This window comes from Callithrix jacchus, chromosome X (assembly GCF_049354715.1).
Source record: "Callithrix jacchus isolate 240 chromosome X, calJac240_pri, whole genome shotgun sequence".
Taxonomy (NCBI): Eukaryota; Metazoa; Chordata; class Mammalia; order Primates; family Cebidae; genus Callithrix; species Callithrix jacchus.
Window position 1 is genome coordinate 145,354,018 of NC_133524.1, and position 24,628 is coordinate 145,378,645.

General features: G+C 38.4%; 1 protein-coding gene across 8 annotated transcripts in view; it reads left to right on the plus strand.

The window, feature by feature from the left end:
• AFF2 (ALF transcription elongation factor 2) overlaps window positions 1–24,628 on the plus strand; it is a 486,005-nt gene that overhangs the window by 294,441 nt on the left and 166,936 nt on the right. For all 8 annotated transcript variants that reach the window (XM_035288892.3, XM_035288895.3, XM_035288897.3 and 5 more), the window contains one exon: window positions 8,778–8,822. In XM_035288892.3, coding sequence (XP_035144783.1) covers window positions 8,778–8,822 — 45 coding nt within the window. The remainder of the gene's footprint in view (window positions 1–8,777; window positions 8,823–24,628) is intronic.

Consider the following 24,628-nt stretch of genomic DNA (forward strand, 5'->3'; position numbering starts at 1 on the left):
TGGGCTTAGTTTCATCTGGCCTTCTGGATAATATTACAGGAGTCACTACTGTGAAGTCCTGGTCATTAGTCCTACTCCTGCACTTTTGGCTACTGCAGTCAGAATGAAACCTCTCCTAAATTAGAGCAGTTGAATTGTGAACTGTGGATAATTAGTGTTGGCAAGTGCAGAGGCTAATAGTGAGGAGCAGCATCAGCTTTGTCCAAATCATCAGAGCTACTTGGCCTCCAACTCCCTTCTTCCCACCCCTCCGACCCCACCTCCTTGTCCCTTCTATTATATTTCCCTAGAAAGTCTGTGATCCATGTTTCTGTTTTCCAAGACAACTATTCCAACCTTTCCTTTCTCTTCCAATTTCCAATAACCACACCCCACTCTCAGCTGATGACCTTGTCACATATTTCATAGAGAAAAATAAGACACAGTCAGACAAGTACCATTTCATCTTCTTATCTTTAATTTCTCCAACCCAGCTGCGTATGTAACTAGGCACTCTGCCTTCCCTCCTGTTACAATGGAAGAAGCGTCCAGAAGTGTCCATGATCCTATTTCAGGCCAACCTCTTCAGTTGTGTCCCGATCCATTCACTCCTTCTCAAGGACTTTGCTTTTATAATCATCCACCTTCTCTTTTGCAACACTTTCCCCCTCTTCACTGAGTTCTGTGCATCAAGTATATAAATATGTCTTAATATCGTCCCTCTTATAAAAATAAAACCAGACAAAAACCTTGACCCCACATCACCACTTCCTATTCCATTTCTCGACTCCCTTTCACATTAGGAATTTTTATTCACTCTCCACTTTTGCCCCTTCCACTCTCTCTTCAATACACAATCAGGTTTACATCCCCACTATGCTGCTGAAACAGCTTTGACCAAGGGTACCAATGACCTAGAAATTGCTAAAGCCAATGGCCTATTCTGCAGCCTCATCCTTATTAATGGCCACTTTTTCCTGGAAGCACTTTTTCTTCTAGGCTTTTGGGACCCCATGCTTGTTTCTATACACACTTTAAGAATTCATGTTTGGCTTTGGAATACATGACATGTGATAGACGATATGCCACGCTATATGGAGTGTGGCCTCTTAGCAAAATGACTATTACATATAGCAAAATACATAAAATAGGAAAGAATAGAGCAGGGTGTTAATAAAATCGAATCCAAAAGATGTCTGAAAGATCCCATAACCTGGTGACCAGTCCAAAGTGAAGGTGTTGTTATTCAGTGACAACAAAGGAAATATAAGATAATGATGTGTGTTGATGTTAGCATAAATTTAACTGTTCTGTATTTTGAACAAACTGGCCTTTATTCTGAGATTATGCCTTATTAACCTTTTGGATGGTATAATTTTTTTATAAAATAATAGTGCCAGTGGTTGATTTTGTTTTGTAATGCCTTTATTGATAAAAGACAAAGTTGTTAATATTGTATGTATCCCTCATTATTTTTGTACTGTTATGTGAAATACAAAACACTGGGTAATTGTAATATACTCCCATGCCTTGGCTGTATAAGCTGTTTAGGCTACAGGCTGGCGAGTGAGGAAGTAGATTGTCCCATATTACACAGGTAATTTGTGGCAGAGCTTGGACACATAACTACTACTTCCCATCAGGTTTTTTCACACTTTATAAGATTTGTTATTTGAAAGTGAGATGACTGCTTTGCACTTGTTTACTTTCTCTGTATTATGAGGGAGTGCTATGATCATTGAAGAGGTCAGGAGCCTACTACAACTTTAAAGCCTGTAATATTTACTTTTTAGTTGACAGAATTCAAAGGTGAACTTGCCTCCTGATATACCTTTTCTACACATTTAAATAATGGATTCATTCACTCCAGTTTGTACATCTCTAGTTTTGCAGTCTTCTCTTTTATTATGAGAGATTATTATGGGCCTGCACACAAGACAGTCGTTAACATTAATGAGAGTACAGTAAATAGGGATTAAGTGGAATTTAGATTTTGATCCTAAATGGTCTTTGGTTGCAGTGCTAGAACTTTGGGAGAGAAGTGGTTATCCTGCAGGCCCTGAGGAGTTTGCTGCTTACCTAGGAATTTCAAAAGGAAAGGACCAGGGCCAGAAGATCTGTGGATTGTAGGGCAGGCACCAAAAGGAGAAAGAAGGTCAGGAAGAGCATAGGCAAGAGGGGGCAAGCAAGTGAGGTCAGAATCTTGGAGGCTGGCAAAGAGAAGTAGGAGGAGACATCTCAAGTCTGAGCCCAGAATGATGGCGTCATGGCAAGAAGCCTAGAGACTCTGTAAGTTAGAGATCCGTCCCTGTGAAACTGGGCTTGAAGACCCTACTCAGCTGGGGCATGAGTCTGGGTAGATGCAGCAGTAGCAACCAGAATGACCTTTCTGGCTAGCCCAGGGGACTTGAGGCAGGGCATCCTTGGGGGAATGTGGGCCAGGCAGCAAAGTGCTTCCAGATAGGTATTGATTTCTAACAGTAATATTTCTACATGTTTACCTTGTTTTTCTCTAAGACTGTAACATATCCTCACTCCCCCTCAACCCCTTTTATAGCTCACTCTTCTGTAGAAACTAGTTATTAGAGCAAATAAATGAACAGTGAGCTAATGGCTATTCAGAGCCCACTGAATTAAGTACTCTTCACTTGAAATTCCATCTGCCATTAGGTACTCTCAGCTGATGATGGGTCTTTCTGCATATGCATTCCACGGTTGCCCATACCCAATATAATCAGTGAAGAGATGTCCTCATAATGAAGCGTGTCACCCACCCCTCCTCCACCCTTCTCATTCCCACTGTCTCTTATCTCCGTTGTCATATCCACTTAAGTCCCATCTCCAGCCTCCTTTTTCACCGTTAGTGAGAGCCAGCAGATGGAGAAGCAGCCTGAGACTTTTTACACACTGGGCTCCTGAATAGGATTTAGTTGTTAGCAACATCCATAAGATATCATGGGAGCCAGTTGACATGGCGAGCAAACTAGCTCCTCAGTGGTTCCAAGGCTCAGAGTGCTGACATCTTTCTAAGGACCTTTGAGAAAACTTAGCATACAAAGTGCTGGTGGAGACAACATGTACCCCCTACTAGGCTAAGGTATTTTTTATACACTTCACTTCAACCTCACAAAAATCCTAGAAGTGGATTCTTAAATTTTTTCTCTTACACAGATAGGGATACAGAGGCTCAGAGAAGTATAAGTGGCTTGCCCAAGGTTATAAAGCAAGTTACACTTCAGAGCTGGGACTGAAATCCAGTTGTATGGAGCTTCAAAGACCAGGCTCTTTCCACTGCCACTTGAAGCCCCCAGAAAATATAGTAAAGTATCTCATTCGTTTGCTCAAAGCAATAAAAGTTCATGGTTACCTTTTAGTTTTATGTTCATGTATGCTCCAAACAAAGGGTCATTTTCTGCACTTCGCTAAAAAGACGTGTTAAATTCTTTTGATCTTCATGCTCTACTTTTTGTTCTTTTTGTGTGTGTGTGTGTTTTTTTTGGTGCATATTAGCTTGTTTTACATGAAGTATTTTCGCCATGAGACTTACTTAAAATTTGGCTGGAAGCAGTATTTTAAAGTAAACACCAGCTCTTTGGATGCCCAGAACTTTTGCTGTATTAAAATGAAATTGGAAGATGAGCTGGTTAGCTGGACCATGTAACTGTTGTGAAATTGTTTTTGTTTTGATTAAAGTTATATTACCCGAGGACTTCTGTCTACAGCTTATGCAATATTAACTGTTCCCGTTTAATCATAGACTCATGAATACAAACTAGACAAGAAGCAAGAGACAGATAGATCCTAATGTGAACTGAGCTTGTTTTCCAAATTCATTTTGGAAAACTGGGGCTCCCAGGATAGAGACATAAGGGATTCCATAATGCATGCAAATAAGAACTTCAGAGGCTACTGTCCTCTGTTTTTACAAGTTATCAATGATGGGAATTACAAATTTTATAAAAGATTGAAAACTCATCTGATAGTACGATATCATAACCTAGGTCTTTATTTTATTAGTAATTCTGTGTCAGGGGACGTCTGTGTACCATAAATCAATCATGGGGATAAATGGGGAAGTTTGTTAATGAAAGTACAAACGAAATTAGTTTGGAAGCCGCCAACAGTGTCTGTTGTGGATATTGGTTAACTGGACCCAGTTGTTTAATTTGCAATTAAATTTCTGTTTTTAAGTTTCACTTTGCGAAAGCATTTGTCAAGGTGGAATATACCTAGACTACTGGAATTTGATTGCCAGGTATTGTAGGACCACCCTCAGGATGATTTTATGGGAAAACATGACCTCTCTTCCCTCACAATGCCTTAATAATAACATACTCAGAGGCATGCACTGAGCGCCTCTGGACGAACCATGTGATGATCATTATTCTATTAATGTTTTACATTAATCTCCATGTTTTCTATTAGTGACGGCTGCTTCTTACATCTCTCAATGCCACAATCAAGGTGTTTTTGATATCTTGTATTAGCCTAATTGCTAAGAACTAATGCTCCAAACTGATTAATTCCAGAATGATTAAAACATCCTATGCAATTCATTTATTGTTGCTGCGGTTAACTGAATATTTGATGATTGAAAGGTACCCTGATTATTTCAAAAGATATGTGTTTATCGCCAGGCAGATAATCCATTCATGGTCTCCCTGTGGCTACATGGGTGGCAGCCTGCACTGTCAGATGCAAAGAGGGTAGGCACTTGTGAGGGTTCTCAGCAAACTCACCACCTGCCTGATGTGCACCTCCCTTTCCTGGCCCTCGGAGGACCACATTTGTGCCCAGCACAAGAGGGTCGTCTGGGGCCAGGAGTGAGAGCACAGCCCCCCCCTGTGTGTCGTGCAGCTTGCTTTCTGCTCCAGAAGGAGGGGGCGGAGAGGGGGAATGAGAAAGGACGCTGCAGCTCTGAGTGGCTAACTTGCGCTTTGTGGACTATCTGAATACTCAAGAGTGGATTTAAAGAGAGGAGAAGGTGCCTCCGGAATTAAGCAGCAGCTTGGCAACTCAACGGGCAGCAGTTCTAATCCCAGTGCCACCACTAGTTCTCTTCCTCGGTCTCTGTCTTTCACACCTGTCCGAGTAACTCCTCCAGAATTACTGCAAAGACGTGTGGGTGTTTGTGGGAGAGAAAGAGAAAGAGAGTACAAGAGAATAGCATTTGGGGCCGAGCCCCGGCCTTAGCTCAGCTTTCTTCCAGTGTGCAGAGTGACCCTGGTGCATCTCCGCAGGGGACTCAGTGACTGAAGTGGCCTCAGGTGGCCCCACCACTTCTCAGTCATGTCGAATCCTTGGCCTCTCACTCCCATATGGAGCGAGGACTACAGTGGGGACCTCAACGGCTGGGAGCTCCTGTCTGACATGGCGCTGTCGGTGAACCCGGTAGGTACCATTTCCCTGGCACTTAAATCAGACCTCCTGTTTGGTCTTGTCTGTTTCCCTGTAAATGCTGTCTCCTCTATCTGCATGGAGTCTTGAAGGCAGACATGATGTTGTCTTCAGTGTCTTTAAATCTTCCCTCTTGGCACCATCCTGAGCACAGTGTGAGTTCAATCAGGATTTGTTATCTAAAGAAATAAATGGGAGAGCTGATGAATAGGCGGACAGGCGAATGAATGCGATCCTATTACCCTTGTCATGACTACCTTACAATGTATGTCCCAGTGGGTTTCTAATTGTTTGTTTTCCTATCCCATCTAGACGTTTAACTCTGAGAGAAAGAAGCTGAGACTCAGAGTGATTTGTATTACCAACTCTCCATGCTTTGCACTGTGCTAGGCACGTAGGAAATATTTGCTGGTTAATTAAAAAGCATTTGCAGGAAGGAAAAGCACTTGTGGCTCAAATGTAGTTGTCTTACGGAGAAAACAGCGGCGGGCCTGGGCTAGATGAATTTGTGGAACTACTGACTTCATGAGAATGTTGGATTTCAGTGTTTTCTAAAGAAAAAATATCTGAACACTGAGTTTGGATGCATATTTGTTTCACTGCTCTTGTCTTTAGAGTTCTCTGTCCTGAGTGCTGCCGACTCCAATAGTCTGTCATTATTAGATTTGCTGCAAAGCTCCAGACTGCACAGCACTTTCTTTTGTGACAGTATTTTGTCCCATAAAGAAGTGGATATTTATATAATATAAAGAAGTGTAGAGATGATATTTGCAGTTGGCAAGAGTGAGTCAAATCTTAGTTTGAAAAGATGAGAAGACAGGACTTAAGAAAAGTAAGGAGAACAACAGGACGAGCGGTAATAACCTAATTCATTGTATGGGGCTTTGCGGGTTACAAAGCACATTCACATCACTTACTTCACTAGATGCTCACAGAAACCCTGTGAGATTTAAAAAAGATGGGTATTACTATTCTTTGCTTTTGTTTACATTTGGAAAATCTGCAACTCAGAGGGGTACAGTTATTAAGTCCTATTCCCAAGTGGTAGGGCCAAGACTCCCTCCAAATTCTTTTGACTCATCAGCAGATGCTCTTGCTGTGTCTGCATATCACTGGTATATTTTCACTTTGATTTGAAAATTAACACTGATGTGTTTTTGTGGGAAAAGGGGAACAAAGACCTTTTCATGAGACCGGGCCACACATTTTTTAGCGTAGGCTGCCCACTCTGATACAATGCAACAATGATATTGAAGATTTAAGCCTTTCTTATAATCCTTTGACCTTTGTATTTGGGGAATGTATTTGTTAGAAGTTCAAGAACTCTCTTGGAAAATACAGTTTCTGGACCACTGAACAACGGAATGAGATTGTATTTGCAGTTAAGAAGTACCCGTTTCGTCGTATAATCATATAAACATGTTAAACCAGCTTCTTCAGTTGTATGTTCTGCAAACATTCATTTTGTGTAATAGCAGTAGTTATTAATTGAAAAATAAAATAACAAAAAAAAAAAAAAAAAAAAACCTAAACCTAAACACCCAAGACTTAAAGGTCTAGGAAGTTGGGAAGGTACTTTATTAAAAACTTAGGTGTCTCGTAGCTTTTTGTTTGCATCATGGATCTCCAAAAGGGGATGCAATATGGGTTGCAGCATTTCCCACACTTCTTTGGACACAAAACCTTTTATTTTGCACAACTAGTGTCCATGGGATGCTCACCTTTGTAGTACTTCCTCACAGCTTATAGTTGTGCATTAACTGTGTGGTTCCTCATATTCACCTTCCTGTTGAGCCTGTAAACTCCATGAGTGAGGAAACTGTGTCTCCTTTTGTTTCCCATTGTACTCTGCCTAGCACCGAGTGTCACAGTCCTTGGCTCTCAAAAATTATTTGTTGAATGAATGAATTAACTGTGCTACACCAAATTGCCAGTGGTTCTCTATCTGAAACCTGTATTTAAGATTCTTTACAAGGTGTGCCTGCCAACTTAAGTCTTTTCTTCTACTGTGTCTTCTACCCAGTATTAGAGTATTCTTGTTGCTGAGATGATGACTGTATAAATTTGTCATCCAAACTGGGATATTTTTGAGAGGGAAGGGGAGTACTATCAATAAGAATACAGATAACAGATATAACCTGATGCTATACTGGACCATCTAGAATTGATAGCCCTTTGTTATTGGTGACAGTCTCAGGCTGTCTCTCCTATTTGGGATCTTAGGCCTCTTGGAGCAGGGACTTTTACATGTAGAAGGTCTTCAATAAATACTGGTTGTAATTAATGCATGTACAGAAGTGACTATATATATATAATGCTGTTTGAAGATTTGCTGTATTGTTTAACTTGTAGTTTTTACAGGCGAGGAAATCTAGTGCCATAGTCTAGTCTTCATTATTCCAAGTATAGTTGAGTCCGTACTGAAGTCTGTTGGGGAGTGAATGATTCTCCTTGCAAGAAGTCTGGGCCATGTAGATGTTATGGCAGTGCTCTCTTAACCGGACTGGGCTTTCATCGATCAAGGCAGTGAATGAGAGACCCTCTGTTCTTACTGGAACAGGCAGGAAGCAGATGTGATCAGATTGCAAAATCCTGGAGAGGGTGAAGGGGAGTTAGGAACGTTTGGGGGATGCTTGAGACCTGCACAGATGAAATGGTGATCAGCAGACATTTTTCTAGATAGTTGTCTGACTCTCAGGTTCCTGATCATGCACTGTTTTATAGCTGGTATCTTATTTTGTTATTTCACTTCTTGCTTTCACTGATTCTGAAGCACCTGCACAAAAGGGCTATGGGCCTGACATGGAGTAAACCCTCAGTACATTTCTGCTAGTGGCTTGAATCTTGATTCATTAGGAAGGTGTCACACTAGGAAAAATGATCATGAGATTCACTGAATATACTTTTGAGACTTTCTCTAACTGCCAAGGCAAGCATGCAATTTACACAGGCCATTATCCTTACTGTTTTGTAGGTATCTAGTTGGACTCCCAAGTTGAAAAAGAACTCAATTTAATCACAAAAGTGTTTTATATAGGCCTCATATTTTTAATGAATAATATCTAAAACTATGCCAGAAGGTCAAAGAGGCCTTAAAGATCACGAGATCAAGCTCTCTTTGGATCGGTGAGCAAAGAGAAGCTCCAGGGGAGGAGGGATGGGTCAGTGTCTCAAAGCAAATCAGTGACAGAACAAGGAGTCACTTTCTGTCTGCGCCATACACTGTGATCGTACCACTTCATTAAAGTAAAACAAAATTAGTCATTTTCAAATACTTTTTTCTATTTAATAGGAAAAAGTTGATATAGATTTTCTTGCTTTACAATTTGTCCTACAGAGTAAACTATTATACAAGAAAAATAATTAGATGTGCCTAATGTTTTCTGTTTATTTTGTTTCAGGTAAGCCTTCCCAGTGATCCAAGCTGTGTTGAAGAAATCTTGCGGGTGAGTTTAAACCTTTATTTTTGTACCTTTTAATAATGAAGCAATCTATCTGCCTAAGCTATTTAAAGTAATTACTGTTCTGTTTCAAGGAGTTTCATGATGGGAAATCCTGGCATTCTACTTCAAGACCATTCTCCTTATTCCAGTGGTCTCATTTCTTACCTACCTTCTTTCCATTTTGTAATCAAGCTAGTCTTGTAATATCACTAAGCTTCTGCCCTATACATTCCTACATCCTTCTCGGACAGAGACTCAGCACCTCCTTTAGGAAACTTTCCCTGTTCAAGCACCATACCCTAAATTTTTGCCTTTTACCTTTCTGGGATCTCAACTCAATCTCACTGCTGCCGTGCACTACATGGAACAGTGTTATCAAGATTGATTGTGGCCTATAATGAGGGGAAGAGATGCGGGAGTGGGAGAGGAGGAGAAGATGACAGACTTGAAAATGAGGGCATGTTGTAGGAAGTGTTACTTATGGAAGTGAAGCTATGTGTGTGAATGCCATGGGGACAGAACAAAGTTGAAAAGAGTGGCTATAATCTCTCCTCAAGTAAACAAGTAAACGAAAAGAAGAAACAAAAGTTAAGCCAGAAAACCGTATCTGTCTACTATCTCTGGCCACTGGCATCATAAGGCAATGTAGAATCTCAAGAATAGGAGTCATGGTAATGAGCTCCTGTCCCAGCTCTACCATTTGTCACTTCTGTGACTTTGGAAAGATGACTTTATGTCTCTGAATCTCCTTTCCTTGTCTGTAAAAGAGGACAGTAATACCTGCCCTAACTCCCTTATAGGCTGCCAAGTGGTATATAAATTCTTGCTATTCTGATAAATGATGACCAGTGTAGTCATGTGAAAACCATGAAGGCTTTCTATCTGGTAAAGAAAATAATCTGGGTGCCAGGGAAAATTCTGCACTCCCTTTCCTCACTTACCAAAGTCACTCCAACTCCCTCCTGATTCCCCTCTCCCAGTAAGTGCCTTCTCAGCAGCCCAGTGTTTGAAGCAAGCCCTGAGAAAGTGCAGCCAAAGGAATAGTTAAGAGCCAAAAGCTGTTTACCATTGAATTGGCTTGCCACCCGGAGTGTGCCTGTTGTGAATATTTGTGCACCGGTTTCAGCCCAAGAACATTATTCCTGACTATTAAAGAAATGAGTCAGTCATGTCACTGTCATCAGAGATGAGACTATATGGATTAAGGCAAGTGTTCCCAATCCCCAGGCCATGGACTGGTACCGTGTGTTCTTTATGAGAATGTAATGCCTGCTGATCTCAGGTGGAACGCTTTCATCCGAAACTATCTACCCACCCCTACTCCCACTCCCTACCTCTTCTCCCGTGAAAAATTGTCTTCCATGAAATCAGTGCATGGTGCTAAAAAGGTTGGGGACTGCTGGATTAGGGCTATGCTGACTACTATTGTAAGATAGGAACCCAGCAACCCTTCAGTCATCTGTCTCAGGGGTCCGATATCGGGTGGAGACAAGGCCGCTGTTATGAGAGCCACAGAAGGAACACACCCTGGAAACTCAGCTGCTTGCTCCTTTCCCATTGGGAAAATACATTCAATCCTTGCTCATTTATCAACAGCCTTCCTTAACAGAAGGTAACAACATTGAAGGAAATGTCTTACTCTGCTCTAGATAGTAACCTTGTTATTCCTTTCTTCCCCAAGTCACAAGGGTAAATAAAGTCAGTGGTCTTTTTCTTAACTCCCAAAGGAATGCCAGGCATATCTCAAAATCTCCACCTAATTTGTCGCAATTGAAATTACCTACTTAAAAGCAACTGGGCCCTGGCACCTAGGTGGTTATGTGACTAAATTCAGGAAGTAGGGTGAACACCTGGCACAGGCTGGTGACACCAGTCTCCTGAAGCAGCCACTTAGAGAAACAACGAGAATTTCACTTACACATGGGAAAAAAAAGCAGGTTGCCTTAATAAGCTCACAAAAGATAACATGCTTTGAGAAAATAACAAAAGTCCTGTTATTCTTAAAAGAGAATCTAGAGAAATGTTTCTTTTTTTGAAGGGCTATAGATTGTATAGAATTCTCTTTTTTTTCAACAACACGGTTAATGCGTGGGCTTTCCTGTATTAAAGAATGAATGTTTCATTCTCTGTGCTTCAAATAAAAACAAACTTTCTGAAATTTGTGTCCCCAATTTTATGACAAATTCTTAAATTTGTATAGACCATATTGCAGGTGACAGTGCTTGTTGGGCTTTTTGTTTTAATCACACATTCGTGTTCCTTTTACTTTGAGGGCCTTAGAAGCCTGTGGAGGTTTCCTTACTAAGTTGGTCACCTCATTCCCCACCAACGTCTTTCTTAGGGAAAAGTATATTTTCTATTTCTCTCTGCCTCTCCTGGCCCCACTCAGTGCTTCTCAAACTAATCAGAGGCTCAAGCAAGGTCATCTCTCCTCACTGAGGGGCGCTATGCAGAGGAAGGACTGCTAGCCCCAGAGTGGAGGAGCTGGCTTCCAGTTGCTCATGAGATTCCCTTATTTCCTAGCTGTGTTGCTTTTTGGTGTCTTCATCTAGAAGCATTGGCTAATTATTACTCCCTCCATCTCACTGCCCACCTCCAGTGAAGGAATATTTAAATTATACACACTGTTTGCGTCTGCAGCATGAAAATCTGAGTCCGTTTGCTCTCCCAACTTTCCCACCTCCCTTATCCCCCTTTTTTCCCTCCACAGCCTGGCAAGCAGACACATGCAAACCCACTTCATCTCACTTGGGGACAGACTTCTTTTATTAACCAAATGCAACACAGCCAGCTTTCCGCACTCTCAGCCCCTCAGTTCTCCAGGCAATGGAAATGCTTTGCCTCATGTGTTTTGTTATGGCCCCCTTTCTCAAAATGCTGTCCAAATTCAAGTCAGTTGGTTTATATTGAAAGCCCCTCTCACCATTTTTCTGAGAATGGTCTCAGCTCCCCTTTAGACCAGTGGGTCCACTTTTTTTTTCTTTGCTTCCCTGGGCAAAGTGCTATAACATGCTGGAGCCCACTTTGTCTGTTCTTCCAGCAATTTTTTCTTGCCCTCATGCCCTTGCAGATGGAATCAGATCACAACAGGCTAACTTGATATGGCAACCTTATTTTCCTATGGCAGGTGACGGCTTTTAGAAGCATTTTTACCTCATTGTCTTATTTTGGTCATAAGGAGTAAGGTAGTTCTTATTATTTCATGAAATCAAGGTCCAGAGAGGTTAGATAACCTGTAATCCAGAGTGGGGCTAGTATGCGGCAGAAGTAAAATGGTATCTGGCCTTTGCTTTCTAAATCTAGTGATCTTTGCACTATACCCAACTCTCAATCACCCTGTCACAAATCTAGAGTGAGAATCTGTGGATAATAAACAAAATTGCTTCAGACAGTAACTGACATTTCTAGCAACTTTAAGAATACCAGCGAACTGACATAATTTGAACAGGTATTAGAAATTAATTCTTCCTTTTTGTCATTCTTTAATATTTTAAAATTTCATTTCAAGTAATAATAAAGCAATAGCAAATTTGCTTCTAATAATAAAAGTACTAATAATAGTAATGTGTTGTCTGTTGCATGCCAGGCACAGTTCGTAAGGACATTATATCTTTGAGCCTTTGCAACAACCCTCAAAGATTGTATTATTAGTCATGCTTTACAGAACGGTAAAGAGTGAAAGTCAGAGAGGTGAATTAATTTGCCTCAGGTCACAGTTCTCCAAGTCTCTGAGGAGTCATGCTATCCATTCTTCTAGTCCTGTTGGCTTATCTGAATCCATTCTTATTTAACAGGCTGCAGTCTGCTCTATGATTAACATTATAGTGGATTCAACCACTAATTCATTTCAGCTTCTGTCCTTTCCTCAATTTGTACAATTCAATTATGCCAGAATAGTTTAAGTAGGTTTTTGAACAAACTAAAATTCTTCAGCCTACAACAACATTCCGCCAAACTGACCTTCTCCCACAAAATGAGCTACACGAATTCAGATGTATTTGCTCATTTTCAAGCATATTACTGCTTATTATGAATTTTACAAATCAGAAGCTTAAAGGCAGCAATCTGTGCAATGCATCCCAGCTTGTACACTTGCTTCCGTAAGCATGCTGTTTACTCTTTAGAGTCAAGCTACCCTCACGTGCAAACGGAAATGAAAAATAATAACAACTCTGGCCACAGTGATGGCATTTTGCAGTTACAATTCATCGATCATGTGAGGGATTCTTACGCTGCTCATCTGTAATAATATGAGCACCAGCAGCAGCTTCTTTTCTGAGCTCTACGGGGTTTTATGGATCCTAGACTAATCATTTCTGGAAGAGTTAAGCCAAGGAGAGCAGCATGCTCTAAATGCTACTAGCTAAGGATGGGTGCTCAATGATTATTTGTTCTGCAGTGGTATGATTTATTTGTTCATAGCAAGAATTTACTTTAAAAAATCAACAAACTATTAAATCCTTTCTGGAATCAAAAATGCAGATAGAGCATTTCTTTTAGATTTGATGCTGAACAGATTGTCTCTCCTAGCAAAGCACCTTCTGTAGTTGATAATTTCATAGGCAAACATCTGTAAGGGTAATTCAATGTTTATGAGGGATGCTGAATTTGCTAGCTAGGATTTAGGGAACTTGATTTGATAAACTGTATCTTCTTACAGATTTATCCCTGCCATATGGATAAGGTTGGTAAACACCTACTTGGGCACCTCTTTTTGATTACAGTATGATGTGTGTTTACAGCATTCTAAATTATGGCAACTCTACTTATTAGGTTGGTGTTTTAGTTAACAGTTTTAGCATGGAAAAAATTACTAAATATTTACAGGGCAGTGTTTGTTATTTTATTTTTATTTTTTAACAGAGAAATAAATGAAAAAGCCCATCTTGCAAATAAGAACAAAATGGATCAGGGAAAAAAAACTGATCAGACAATTATGTCTGAAAGGAAATTTCATTATATTATCATAACTATGCAGCATAATCAAGCACCTTTCAGTAGAATTTCTTTTATAAATTTAACCAATGATTAGGCAATTGATTTTATATCCTGTGAAATTAATGTCTAAATAATGTTCAACTTGGATTCATGCAAATGATTTTCTATATAGCTGTCTTAAATACGCATCCTTCTGGAATGTTTCAGAAAGCGTGTATCTTATTCAGGTGTGGACTTTTAAAATCATAGTTTCTTGAAATAATAATATAGTGTTTCATCCAAGAAAGACAAATGCTAAATATAATTTAGGCTATAATTAATGTTAACATTGATGAAGTTAAATAAATGTATTAACTAATGATTGTGCCCTTTGCTAATCTGATGACCAGTTCTTACCTAATGGCACTGGGAAATATGTAAATTTGTCAGCAGGTGAAAATGCCCTTGACTGAGTAAATTATCTACAGTATTACCTTTTCTGAAGCTAATTCAGATCACTAATGGACTTAATACATAGCACGCATATGTGAGGTAGGCTATTCATGGAACCAAATTAGCTCATAAGAGATAGTATCCATTATTTGCCTCCTAGTAATCATTTCCTCTTTTCTCAAACACAAACCAACCCAGAAGAAAGATGCTACATTTAATTATAACAACTATTATGTGAACAGTGTAGGTAAACCATCCAGTGTGCTTCCAAATGCACTTAGAACCGGTCAAGCAGTTTAAATATTTTCATGTGGAATCCAGGAGTTTGCAGCTAGTATATGAGGCGAATTTTAAATGATTTTACAGACGTCACTGGGAGAGTGAGTAATATGAGTAATGAGGTGACTGGGCCAGTGAATCATGGGAACCTGTCAAACATGGGGAGATGTCAGGGAAGAGATGATGTCAAATAGCAGTAACTTAGCAACCAGCATTTAGCCGTCCAGAGAGTGAGCAAGAGTAGCCCCTTTAAAATAGCTGAGTAAATATATGAGTCCCTATATATCTTAGGTATGCTATAAAAATAAGTCTGTTCTCTGTCAACCTGTTTCTTTTTGGGAATATGGTGATTTATGATTTCCACTGAATTGGATGAAAGCAGGTGAGAATTTAGGCCATGTGTAGAATTTACACCTGCTTTCTGTATCTTGATTGTACAGAGAGGGTAATGAAACAATGTATTGGTTTGCCAAAAAGCATTCTAAGCTTATCTGAAAGAAGAAATAGCTTCCAACTGTTGTCTGAGAACGAGCATTTTTGTCCTAGTTTTGCTAGTGGGATTGGGCTGGGGAAAGGAGAGGTAATGCAACGAAGTTAACCATTCCACTCACATCTGTGTAAAGGTGAAACTCACATCTCTGGAAAACACATTGAGGAAGTAGCCTCTTGGAATCAATTTGGTAGGCATCTCCCAATTTTGAAATGAAAGAAGGAAAGAATAAAACAAGGCTTGTCTTTCTCTTGTTTGTCACTGGAAGCATTTGGGAAAATGAGAAAAATAACTTTACACTCCATAATTGATGTAACCAAAGGGTATCCATAACCCTGACTCACAATTTATTCTGTGAAGGTCAAACAGGGAAGAAACCAAAAGGTGATGCCCATGGTCTTAGATTTGTGGCACAGCAGTTGAAAGAAACACTAATGTTCAGGATAAGCAGCACATGATGAAAAGCAAAAACAATATTAGAATAATAAGAATGCGTATTTAGGTTGGAGATGGGAGCTTCCATGGACTAAGTTTGGGACACAGTCTTGAGAAGTAGGGAAGACAGGACTGAATGAGAAATTACATAAATAATCCATATTTGTGAAAGTCACTTTGTTAGTGATGCAGGGTGGATGACTGAGATGCTGCTGTGCAAGTAGCCTGTAGAGCTGATGTCTGTTGATATGAGAGAAGTAAAGGCTGAAAGCTTTTGGGCACACAGCATTGTATTCTGAAGAGAATTCCTGCTAGTCTGGAATTCAGACAACAGCCCTGACTGGTCCTGGAAGAATTCTTGACAGGAAAAAAATAGCAATAGAAAAAAAGAATCACCAGAAGATCTATGCAAAAATATATACACAAAAAAGCATGTGAGAAAAGTGTACCAGAAAAACAATATTGTTATGGAAAAAATTAAAGCTGTGACCAACATAGTGGCATGAATTTGTTAAAACCATGAAGCAATTTTATCTAAAAAGACAAGAACAAAATCAGGGATACAGGAAATTAAAGATGGTATTTAAAAAGTAGATAAATCAAGAGGTGTGAATTAATGTATTTTGACAGAACATCATTATAATTAATAAATTCAACATCATTTTCCCAAATAAAACAAAAACATGACAAAATAGATACTTGGTTACCTAACCTCATCAAGAAAAAATGGAAAACACTAATACATAAAACAAGAACTAATAAACAGAAACAAACTCAGATACAGAGAAAACTAAGAGCATCACAAGTAGCAATTTTCTCACCTCTGTCCAAATAAATATGAACAGGTGGATGAAATGGATGGTTTTTCTACTGAAATGTAATTGACAGAGACTAATTCCAGAAAAGACAGAAAATCTAAACAGACTTATAGGCATCAATGAAATGAACACTCTCCCCACCCCTTAACAAAAGCATCACTCCCAGATGGGATTTCATGAGGAAATTCAACTAAACTATCAAAAAATATCACAATATAACTTTTATACAACATAGAACAAAAATAAAAATTTGCAAAGTACTTTTTAGAAAAGCCAACCTCGCTTTTATACTGATACTAAAACTGCCAAAAATAGAACACAATAAAGAAAATTACATAATGATATCATTTATGAATAGTGTTGCAAAGCTCCTTAATGAAATACTAACAAACAGAATCAGACAGCATTTTAAAGGATACACCACCTTTATCCATCATGACAACATCACCAAGTGAATTTTATTCCAGGAGTATAAAACTAGTTCAGTATTAAGAAATCCATTTATATAACGCCTTTTACAAAGGTAATTAAAAAAAATTACACAGTCATCTTCATATAGATGATAAAAGAGACTTGACAAAACTGACCACACAGTCATGATAAAATAGAAATAAATTGAAATATCTTTATTGTGATAAAATATATCCACCACCTTAACCCAAAATCTAGTACCACATTTCATGGAGAAACTCTCCAAATATTCTCATTATAGTTAAGAAAAAGACTAGATATTCTTAATACCACTATCATTTTATGTTTTTCTGGAGGTTAGCCAAGACAATTAAACATGGAAAAAATAAGATGGAATTAAAGTGAGAAATAATGCTTAAAATGGTTATTATTTGTATATTATACATATATTGTTTTCTTGGAAACAGTAAGCAAATTAACTAAAAACACCATTGTGAATAATACACAAATTCAGCAGTATTGCTGTGTGCAAGACAAATGTATGGAAATAGTCTTTATATATAAAGCAACCAACTATAAGATATAATGGGTAAAAAACTCATTTATAGCTTGATATAACAAGAAATGTGTCAGAGAGCTATATAAAAAAACTAAGTCACTATGAGAGATGCCAAAGAATACTTAAATAAAAAAGCATACAATTCCTGAATTGGAAGACAATGTCACAGACGTTTATGTTCTCCGTAATTTAAACTTGGATCCTTACCTCACACCATACAAAAACATTATTTCTAGATGTATTAAAGATTAAAAACAAAAACATAAAGATTAGAGATATATATGGGAGATTTTTATTTATTTTTAATTTTCAGGTCAAGTCTCAGAATTAGATGGCAGGGATAAGAAGCAGTCAGGGGAAAATTCAGAGGTTAGAGGAGATTGGAGAATGAAACAGTAATTGAAAGTGAAAGAGAGAGAGATAACTCTCTCTCTCTAAGGGAATGTAGTAAGATTATGAGGCAACAAGGCTCCAGGTGATATTGAAGATACTATATTTATACAGGTTCCAATCTGTAGATTGTATAATTTCCTCCAACAGTGTTTTTTCATTACCCAGAGACCACCACCTAATGGGTTGATGACAGCCTGGAGGCCTTAGAGAGGTTGAAAATTGCCCCTAATCACGTAATAATATAGTTATGAAGCAGTTGATACAGAATTGGAACTCATGTTGGCCTGAATCCAAAGTACACACTAATAGTAGTACACACTAACAGTAGTACCACTTACCTAGCAAATTTTTGTACCTGGCACTGTTATAAGATTTTCACATACAGTAACTCATATAATCACCATATCAATGCCAAGAAGCAAGTACTATTATCATCCCCTTGTTAGATAATGACATAGAAGTACTCTGAGCCTAAGTGATTTTCTAAATTCAATAGCTAACCAGTGACAGAGCCAAAATTTCAAACCGGGCAGTTTTTGGTGATTGTGAATAATGTGGGTATTAATAATTGTGTAAAGATTTGTACATGAACACATGTTTTCATTTATTTTTTGAATATATCTAGGAGTGGGATTGCTGAGTCATATGCTTAGAGTATGTTTAAATTTATAAAAACCATACAAAATTGCTTTTAGAGTGGCTGTACCATTTTGCATTTTCACCAGCCAAGTGTGAAAGACCCACTTACTGAGCATCCTTGCCAATATTTGTTCTACTACTATCTTTATTTAAGCTTTTCTAATATATGTATACTGGTATATATTGTGATTTTAAATTGCATTTCCTCAATAACTAGAGATGTTGAGCATCTTTTCATGTGCTTATTTCCCATTTGTGTATCTTTTTTGAAGAAGTGTCTGTTCAAATGATTTACTCATTTATTAAATCAGGTTGTCTGTTACCTTAGAAATGAATCTTGAGCGTGTTTATTTCTGGATATAAGTCATTTGTCAAACATGTGATTTGCAAATATTTTCTCTCAGGCTGTGGCTTGTCTTTTCATTCTCTTGGTGGTATCCTTCTAAGAACAAAATTTCTTAATTTCGATGAAATCCAATTTATCTTTGTTGAATGTTATAGATTATTATTTCATTGTCAAGTCTAAGAACTTTTGGTTTAATTCGAGGTCAAAAAAATTCCCTCCCATATTTTATTCTAAGAGTTTTATTTAAGTCTTAAGTTTGGATTAATTTTGATATGTAATGTGAGGTATAGATTAAGATTTACATTCATTGTGTTCCAGCACCATTTATTGAAAAGATTGTATTTAATCTTTCTCCATTGAATTGCTTTTGCATTTTTGTAAAAAGCCAATTGACCATATTTGTGTGGGTCTATTTCTGGATTCTCCAGTCTCTTCTACTTGTCTGTATTCCTGACTTTTCACCAATACCATAATGTCTTAACTTCTGTAGATATTGTCTGAAAATAGCATACTATGAATCTTCTAACTTTGTTCTCTCCTAAAATGGTTTAGCTACTGTAGTTCCTTTTCCTTTCCATATAAATTTTAGATATGTCATTTCTATTTACAAAGAATTCTGCTTGAATGTTGGTTAGTATTGCATTACACCTATAAGTAAATGTTGAGGGAATTAACACCTTGCTGTGTTGCATCTTTCAACTCATGAAGGTGGTCAATGTACCTCTCCATTTATTTTGGTTAGCCACTCCATTTTTGAGGGACACTGGTAATGTATAATTCCGCTTTAGATAATTAATGGTATGAGAAAAATCCAAACTGCTAGAAAAACTATGTGACCAAAGTTATTCATTACATGATTCTTTATAATAGCAAAAAAATTACTATATATCTAACAATAGGAGAATAGTTAAGCAAACTCAGATACATTCAGAATCATAATCAGCCATTAAAAAGATGGCTTTGCTGATGATATAACAACATGAGGAAAAATTACGAGATAATGTTAAGTAAAATAACATTTCTCAATTTACATAATTTATATTACTTTCATAAAAATATTTAAGAAGCAATTTACTCATGTAATGAACCTGCATGTTTACCTCCTGAACCTAAAATAAAAATGAGAAAACGATTTAAGAAGTATGTTGCTGAACTAAAATTCATTTAGCAAAGTAACCAGACTCAGTGGGTAGTTTCCAAACTTGAATGAGTAAAGAGATAGACTAGATTAAACAGCAGACAGTTGAACTAGTTGCCTGAGAGACAACCTTGTGGAAGCAAGAGGCTCAGAGGCTGCATTTGGGATGGAGAGAAGGCCTCAAATGGTGGAATCCAACTTTTGAGGGGCAGTTATAGACGTATAAGTGTTAGGACAATAAAAGCAAGAATGTTCTAGAGGGGCATCATGTTTATGGCAGTAGAGCTTGGCTTTTCTCAATTGCCAAATGTTTTTGGGTAAATTAACCATTTTGTATATCATTTACAAAAGTATGATAATATGGCCCAATTCTCAGAATTTTGGGACAGTTAAATGAGATGATGCATATGAAACCTCCAGAACAGTGCTTGGAGCACTAATTAAAGTCTTCCTTTCTCCCCTGTTCTAATTGGTAAATCTGTCCAAGGATAGATGGAGGGGAGGTCTTTGTCACTGAAAGTCTTCAAATAGAGGCACTGTGCTCCCCCAGTACCTACAGGATAAACTTGCCAACCCTGATCTTGGAAGTCAAAGTCCTTCCTATATGTCACTACTCATGCCTGTCTCATGTCTTGCCAATTCCCCCAACTATGTGCCCTTTTCCACATCCATTGCAGACTTCTCCCCTTTTATCAAATGTGCCATCTCCTCCTCTGCCTCTGTGTGCTGCCCCCTCCCTCTGCCTGGGATCTCATCCACTCCTTTCTTTGTCTGGTGACCTCCTGTTTATACCATGTAAGATCCAGCACAGAGACCACAGATATTAATGAATTAATTTCTTGATCTGTCTTCTAGGTCCTGATAGCAATTTTTATATACCTACACTTGCCTTTGTATGTGTGTATGTTGGGGGGTTGCCTCTTATGGCAGAATGTGAGGTCCATTAGGGCATAGTCTGTGTGGAAATCCTTACTCTGTCTCTTTGGCAAATTCCAGGTGCCCCCCACATACATGCACACAGACGTGCCAAGTGGAGGAGCATAAAAAGTGCATAGAGTAGATGCAATGTGTTTATTAAATGAGTTACATTTGTAGAGGAATGGTTAGAGAAATGACTTCATAGTGTTAATTCCAGCCAAGGTACAATAATGATTTGATTTTCCATGAAAATAGTGTAAGGTAAAAAGCAGATAATAACACTTACTGGATAGAATAATTATACAAATATTAGGCATTTTAATGACTCCATTTCTTATTTATCCAAATGATATCTTTAGCACCATTTTTGTGCTTTCTCCATTGCCAATTTCTTTTTAAGAAGGACAAACACACATGCAGCTCTAATCATTCAGATGTGTGTGGATTCTTGGAAACTTGACTACCCTATGTTCTCCTGCAAATGGACCTTGAGAGCTTGTTTGGATGTTGTAGCAGGGAAGCACAGCTGCTCCTATACCTTTAACCTAAGAAGGGCTCTCCTCTAAGGAGAAGCAGTGATAAGAGTGGAAAATGACACCCATCTAGCAAGCCAGATCAGTTGAATCAATCCAAACGGTCAGTGGGTTAACAGATGTCACAGCCAGACAGTCATCACATCTTCAATTGCCAATTATTATTTCATACCGTTGTTATAGCTCATTTTTGATATTGTTCCTGAAAATGCAATAATGTTGGCATTATCACTTTAAACAAGGTACTGAATAAAGACAAGGCCCCATATGCTACTACAATGGGAGAGATTTTCAAATCTCTCAAATAATGTTTTGGCACCATTCACTGTGCTTATTTATCATTGTGATCACAAGAAAAGAGCTTCCACAAGATTCATTTTCTTCTCTAAAGTGATTCCTCTAGGTTTTTGTTTGTTTGTTTTTTGGTGGATAACCTGTATGTTGCTTCTATTAAACACTCCCTTTCTCCATTCCCCAAAGCCCTTCATTATTGGAATGAACACACTAACACGAACAGACTCATCCTGCTCTTTTCTTGGCAACATGTTAATTGAAATTGTGGAATTATAAAATAAATAACTAAGGCCAATCTAAAACTAAGGTGTAAAAACAGCATCCTGGCTGTCTGAGCCTCTGATTATTTTCTATTCAACTCCTTTACTGCTTCTTAGGACCTGTTGGGTTTAGAGGACACCTAAAAAGCTAGTCCATCCTACAACTTTGCAGCCTCCTCACTGCTGTTTAATCCAGGAGCCCCAGCCCATTCTCACACCCCTAGTGCTTTTGATGCAAAAGTGAATGGCAGGTTTGACACCTGGAGAATCCACCCTGATGTCAGAGCCTGGTCTGTTAGAGAGGAGACCATGCAGCATCAGCCTTTGAAAGAACTGGAATTAAGATAAAAGCAATGTGCCAGTGACACTGGACCGGGAAGAGACCTCGGAGCTAGTTCTGATCCTACCTCTACCTTATTCTGTGACCCCTGGCTAGTCTCTTAATCACAGTGTGCTTCAGTTTCTCCATCTGTAAGGTGTTCAATTTTTTGCACTCTCCAGTACAGAAACACCAACCACATGTGGCTGGTTATATGAATTTAAATTAATTAAATTTTAGTAAAAGTTCAGTTCCTCATCCATTTCAAGTTCTCATTAGCAACATATGGCCAGTGTTTGCCATATTGGACAACACAAAACTCAACATTTCCATCACTGTAGAAAGATACAGTGAACAGAACTGCCCTGGATTATCTTTCAGATTTGCTCTAGGTTTTTATTCTGAGTTTTATCAGCAAATAAAACCAAATCTTGTTTTACCTTCTAGACTGTGTATTCTAGACTGTGTTTAAAGTGTATCTGACCAATTTATTTCCTCCTGAGGCTTATATACAATACATTGATCAAATTTTACTCTAGTTCTGAGCAGTACCCCTACTATATAAGACAGAACAAAAAAATAAGGCTAAGTAGGTAGAAGGAGATAAAGCAAGTATTCCCACAAAATAGAGAAGACTAGAGACATTTCAGGTATACACCTGGTTTGTTGGGCAATGCACGGACCCATATATTTCTCATTCAGGCCTCAGGCAAAGTGTCTTTCCCTATGTTCAATAAGACTAATAATGCTTTCATCCCTAGGCTCTGGAAATAAGAGGGTACATCAGACCCTTGAATGGCCCTTTTAGGAGAGAAATTGTTCTATAAAAACCCAGGACTTGATTCATATTTGCTTCCTCTCTCTCTCTCTCTTCCTCTCTCACTCTTTCCTGCACTCTTCAGCTTTTCCATCTCTTTAGACATCTACCTAAGATGCATCATTAAAGAAAGGACCACAGCAGCACTTGGACAGCTCCAGTGACTTTAATTGTCCCACCTCCTCAAAAAGGGAAGTTGCTTATCTACACCTTGTTGTAGCACAGGGGCTTGAGATCTAGATTATTAACTTTAAAACTGATTGAGTCCTGAGAAAAGCCATTCATTGTACAAATTTTCAGTTATACAGGGTAAATAAGTTCTGAAGATGTACTGTATTACATACTCAAAATTTACCAAAAGAGTAATGTTTTATGTTTTAAGTAAATGCTTAAATGTTCTCACAACGTTTAAACAACAAATAAAGGTAGCTATGTGAGGTGATGGATATATTAATTAGCTTGATTGTGGCAATCATTTTATATAATGTATACATACATTGAAACCTCACGTTTTATACCATAAATACATATTAATAATATTTCTTTTGTCTGTTATACCTCCATAAAGCTGGGGAATAAAAAGCCATTAATTGGAATGTATTCTGGTGACAAGGCAAATCTAATCAATTTGTGCCTCTCCTTAGGGACAGGCTATTTTCTCTGACTTGCCATTTGGGTCACTTGCCATTGGGTTGTGTGTGGCATGAGTAAGGGCAGTGGTTTCAAAACAATTATAAGTTTGGTTATGTGACATGTAATCCCAACATTTTGGGAGGCTGAGGTGAGAAGACTGCTTGAGACCAGGAATTCAAGACCAGCTTGGGGTAACAAAAGGAGACCCACATGTCTATAAAGGTAAATTAATTAGCTGGGTGTGGTGGTATACACCTGTAGCCCCAGCTACTCAGGGAGGCTGAGGTAGGAGGATCGCTTGAGCTCAGGAGTTGGAGGCTGCAGTGAGCCATGATCACACCACTGCACATCACTCACTCTGAGGTGACAGAGTGAGACCTCATCTCTAAGACCACACACACACACACACAGAAAATGATGATAAAGTAGTTCTTATAACCACCAAAATATAATAGGCATCCAGAAAGGTGAAGGAGCCTTGTTCCTGCTACAGGATTGGAATGTTCCCTTTTAGAAAACCCATCCTATAGAGCATGGTGGTGCCCAAAGTCTAGAGCCCAAAGCCAGACACCTGGGCGGAGGTCCTTGAGCTGCATGATATTGTCTCCAAAACTCAGTTATCTGACCTATGAAATGAGAACAATAAAAACTACTTTTCTGTATTCTTCAGTGGATTAAATGTGATTACATAAATGAAACAGTGAATTCTAAGCCCTAAATACATACAAGCTCCTATCAGATTGTTATTATGACTCTTCTTGTTGTTCAGAAATTCCAAATATTTTCAAAGTATAACTTTAAATTTCATATTTCAACCCTTCACAGACTCTTTATCTGATTTGGCCAAGGAGTTTAGATGGCCCCTGTGATTTTCTTTAATATTAAGTATGTAAGCTCCTTTCATGTCTTTAGTAGAGTGGATTTTTTTTTCATTTTTGACCACTCCATAGTTCATAAGGCACATTGCAGCTTGTCGAATTGTCAAATTTGTTTAATTAGCCCAGGACCCTGCCAGGTTGGTTTTTGTCAGCTGTATAACAGCCTCTGTGGGTGGCTTGCAAATCTGTGATCAGGATTAAAAAAAAATCATTTTACACATTTCTTTCCTTCTTTAATACAATTGAAGGAGAGACTATATGAGCAGGAGGCAGTGGTGG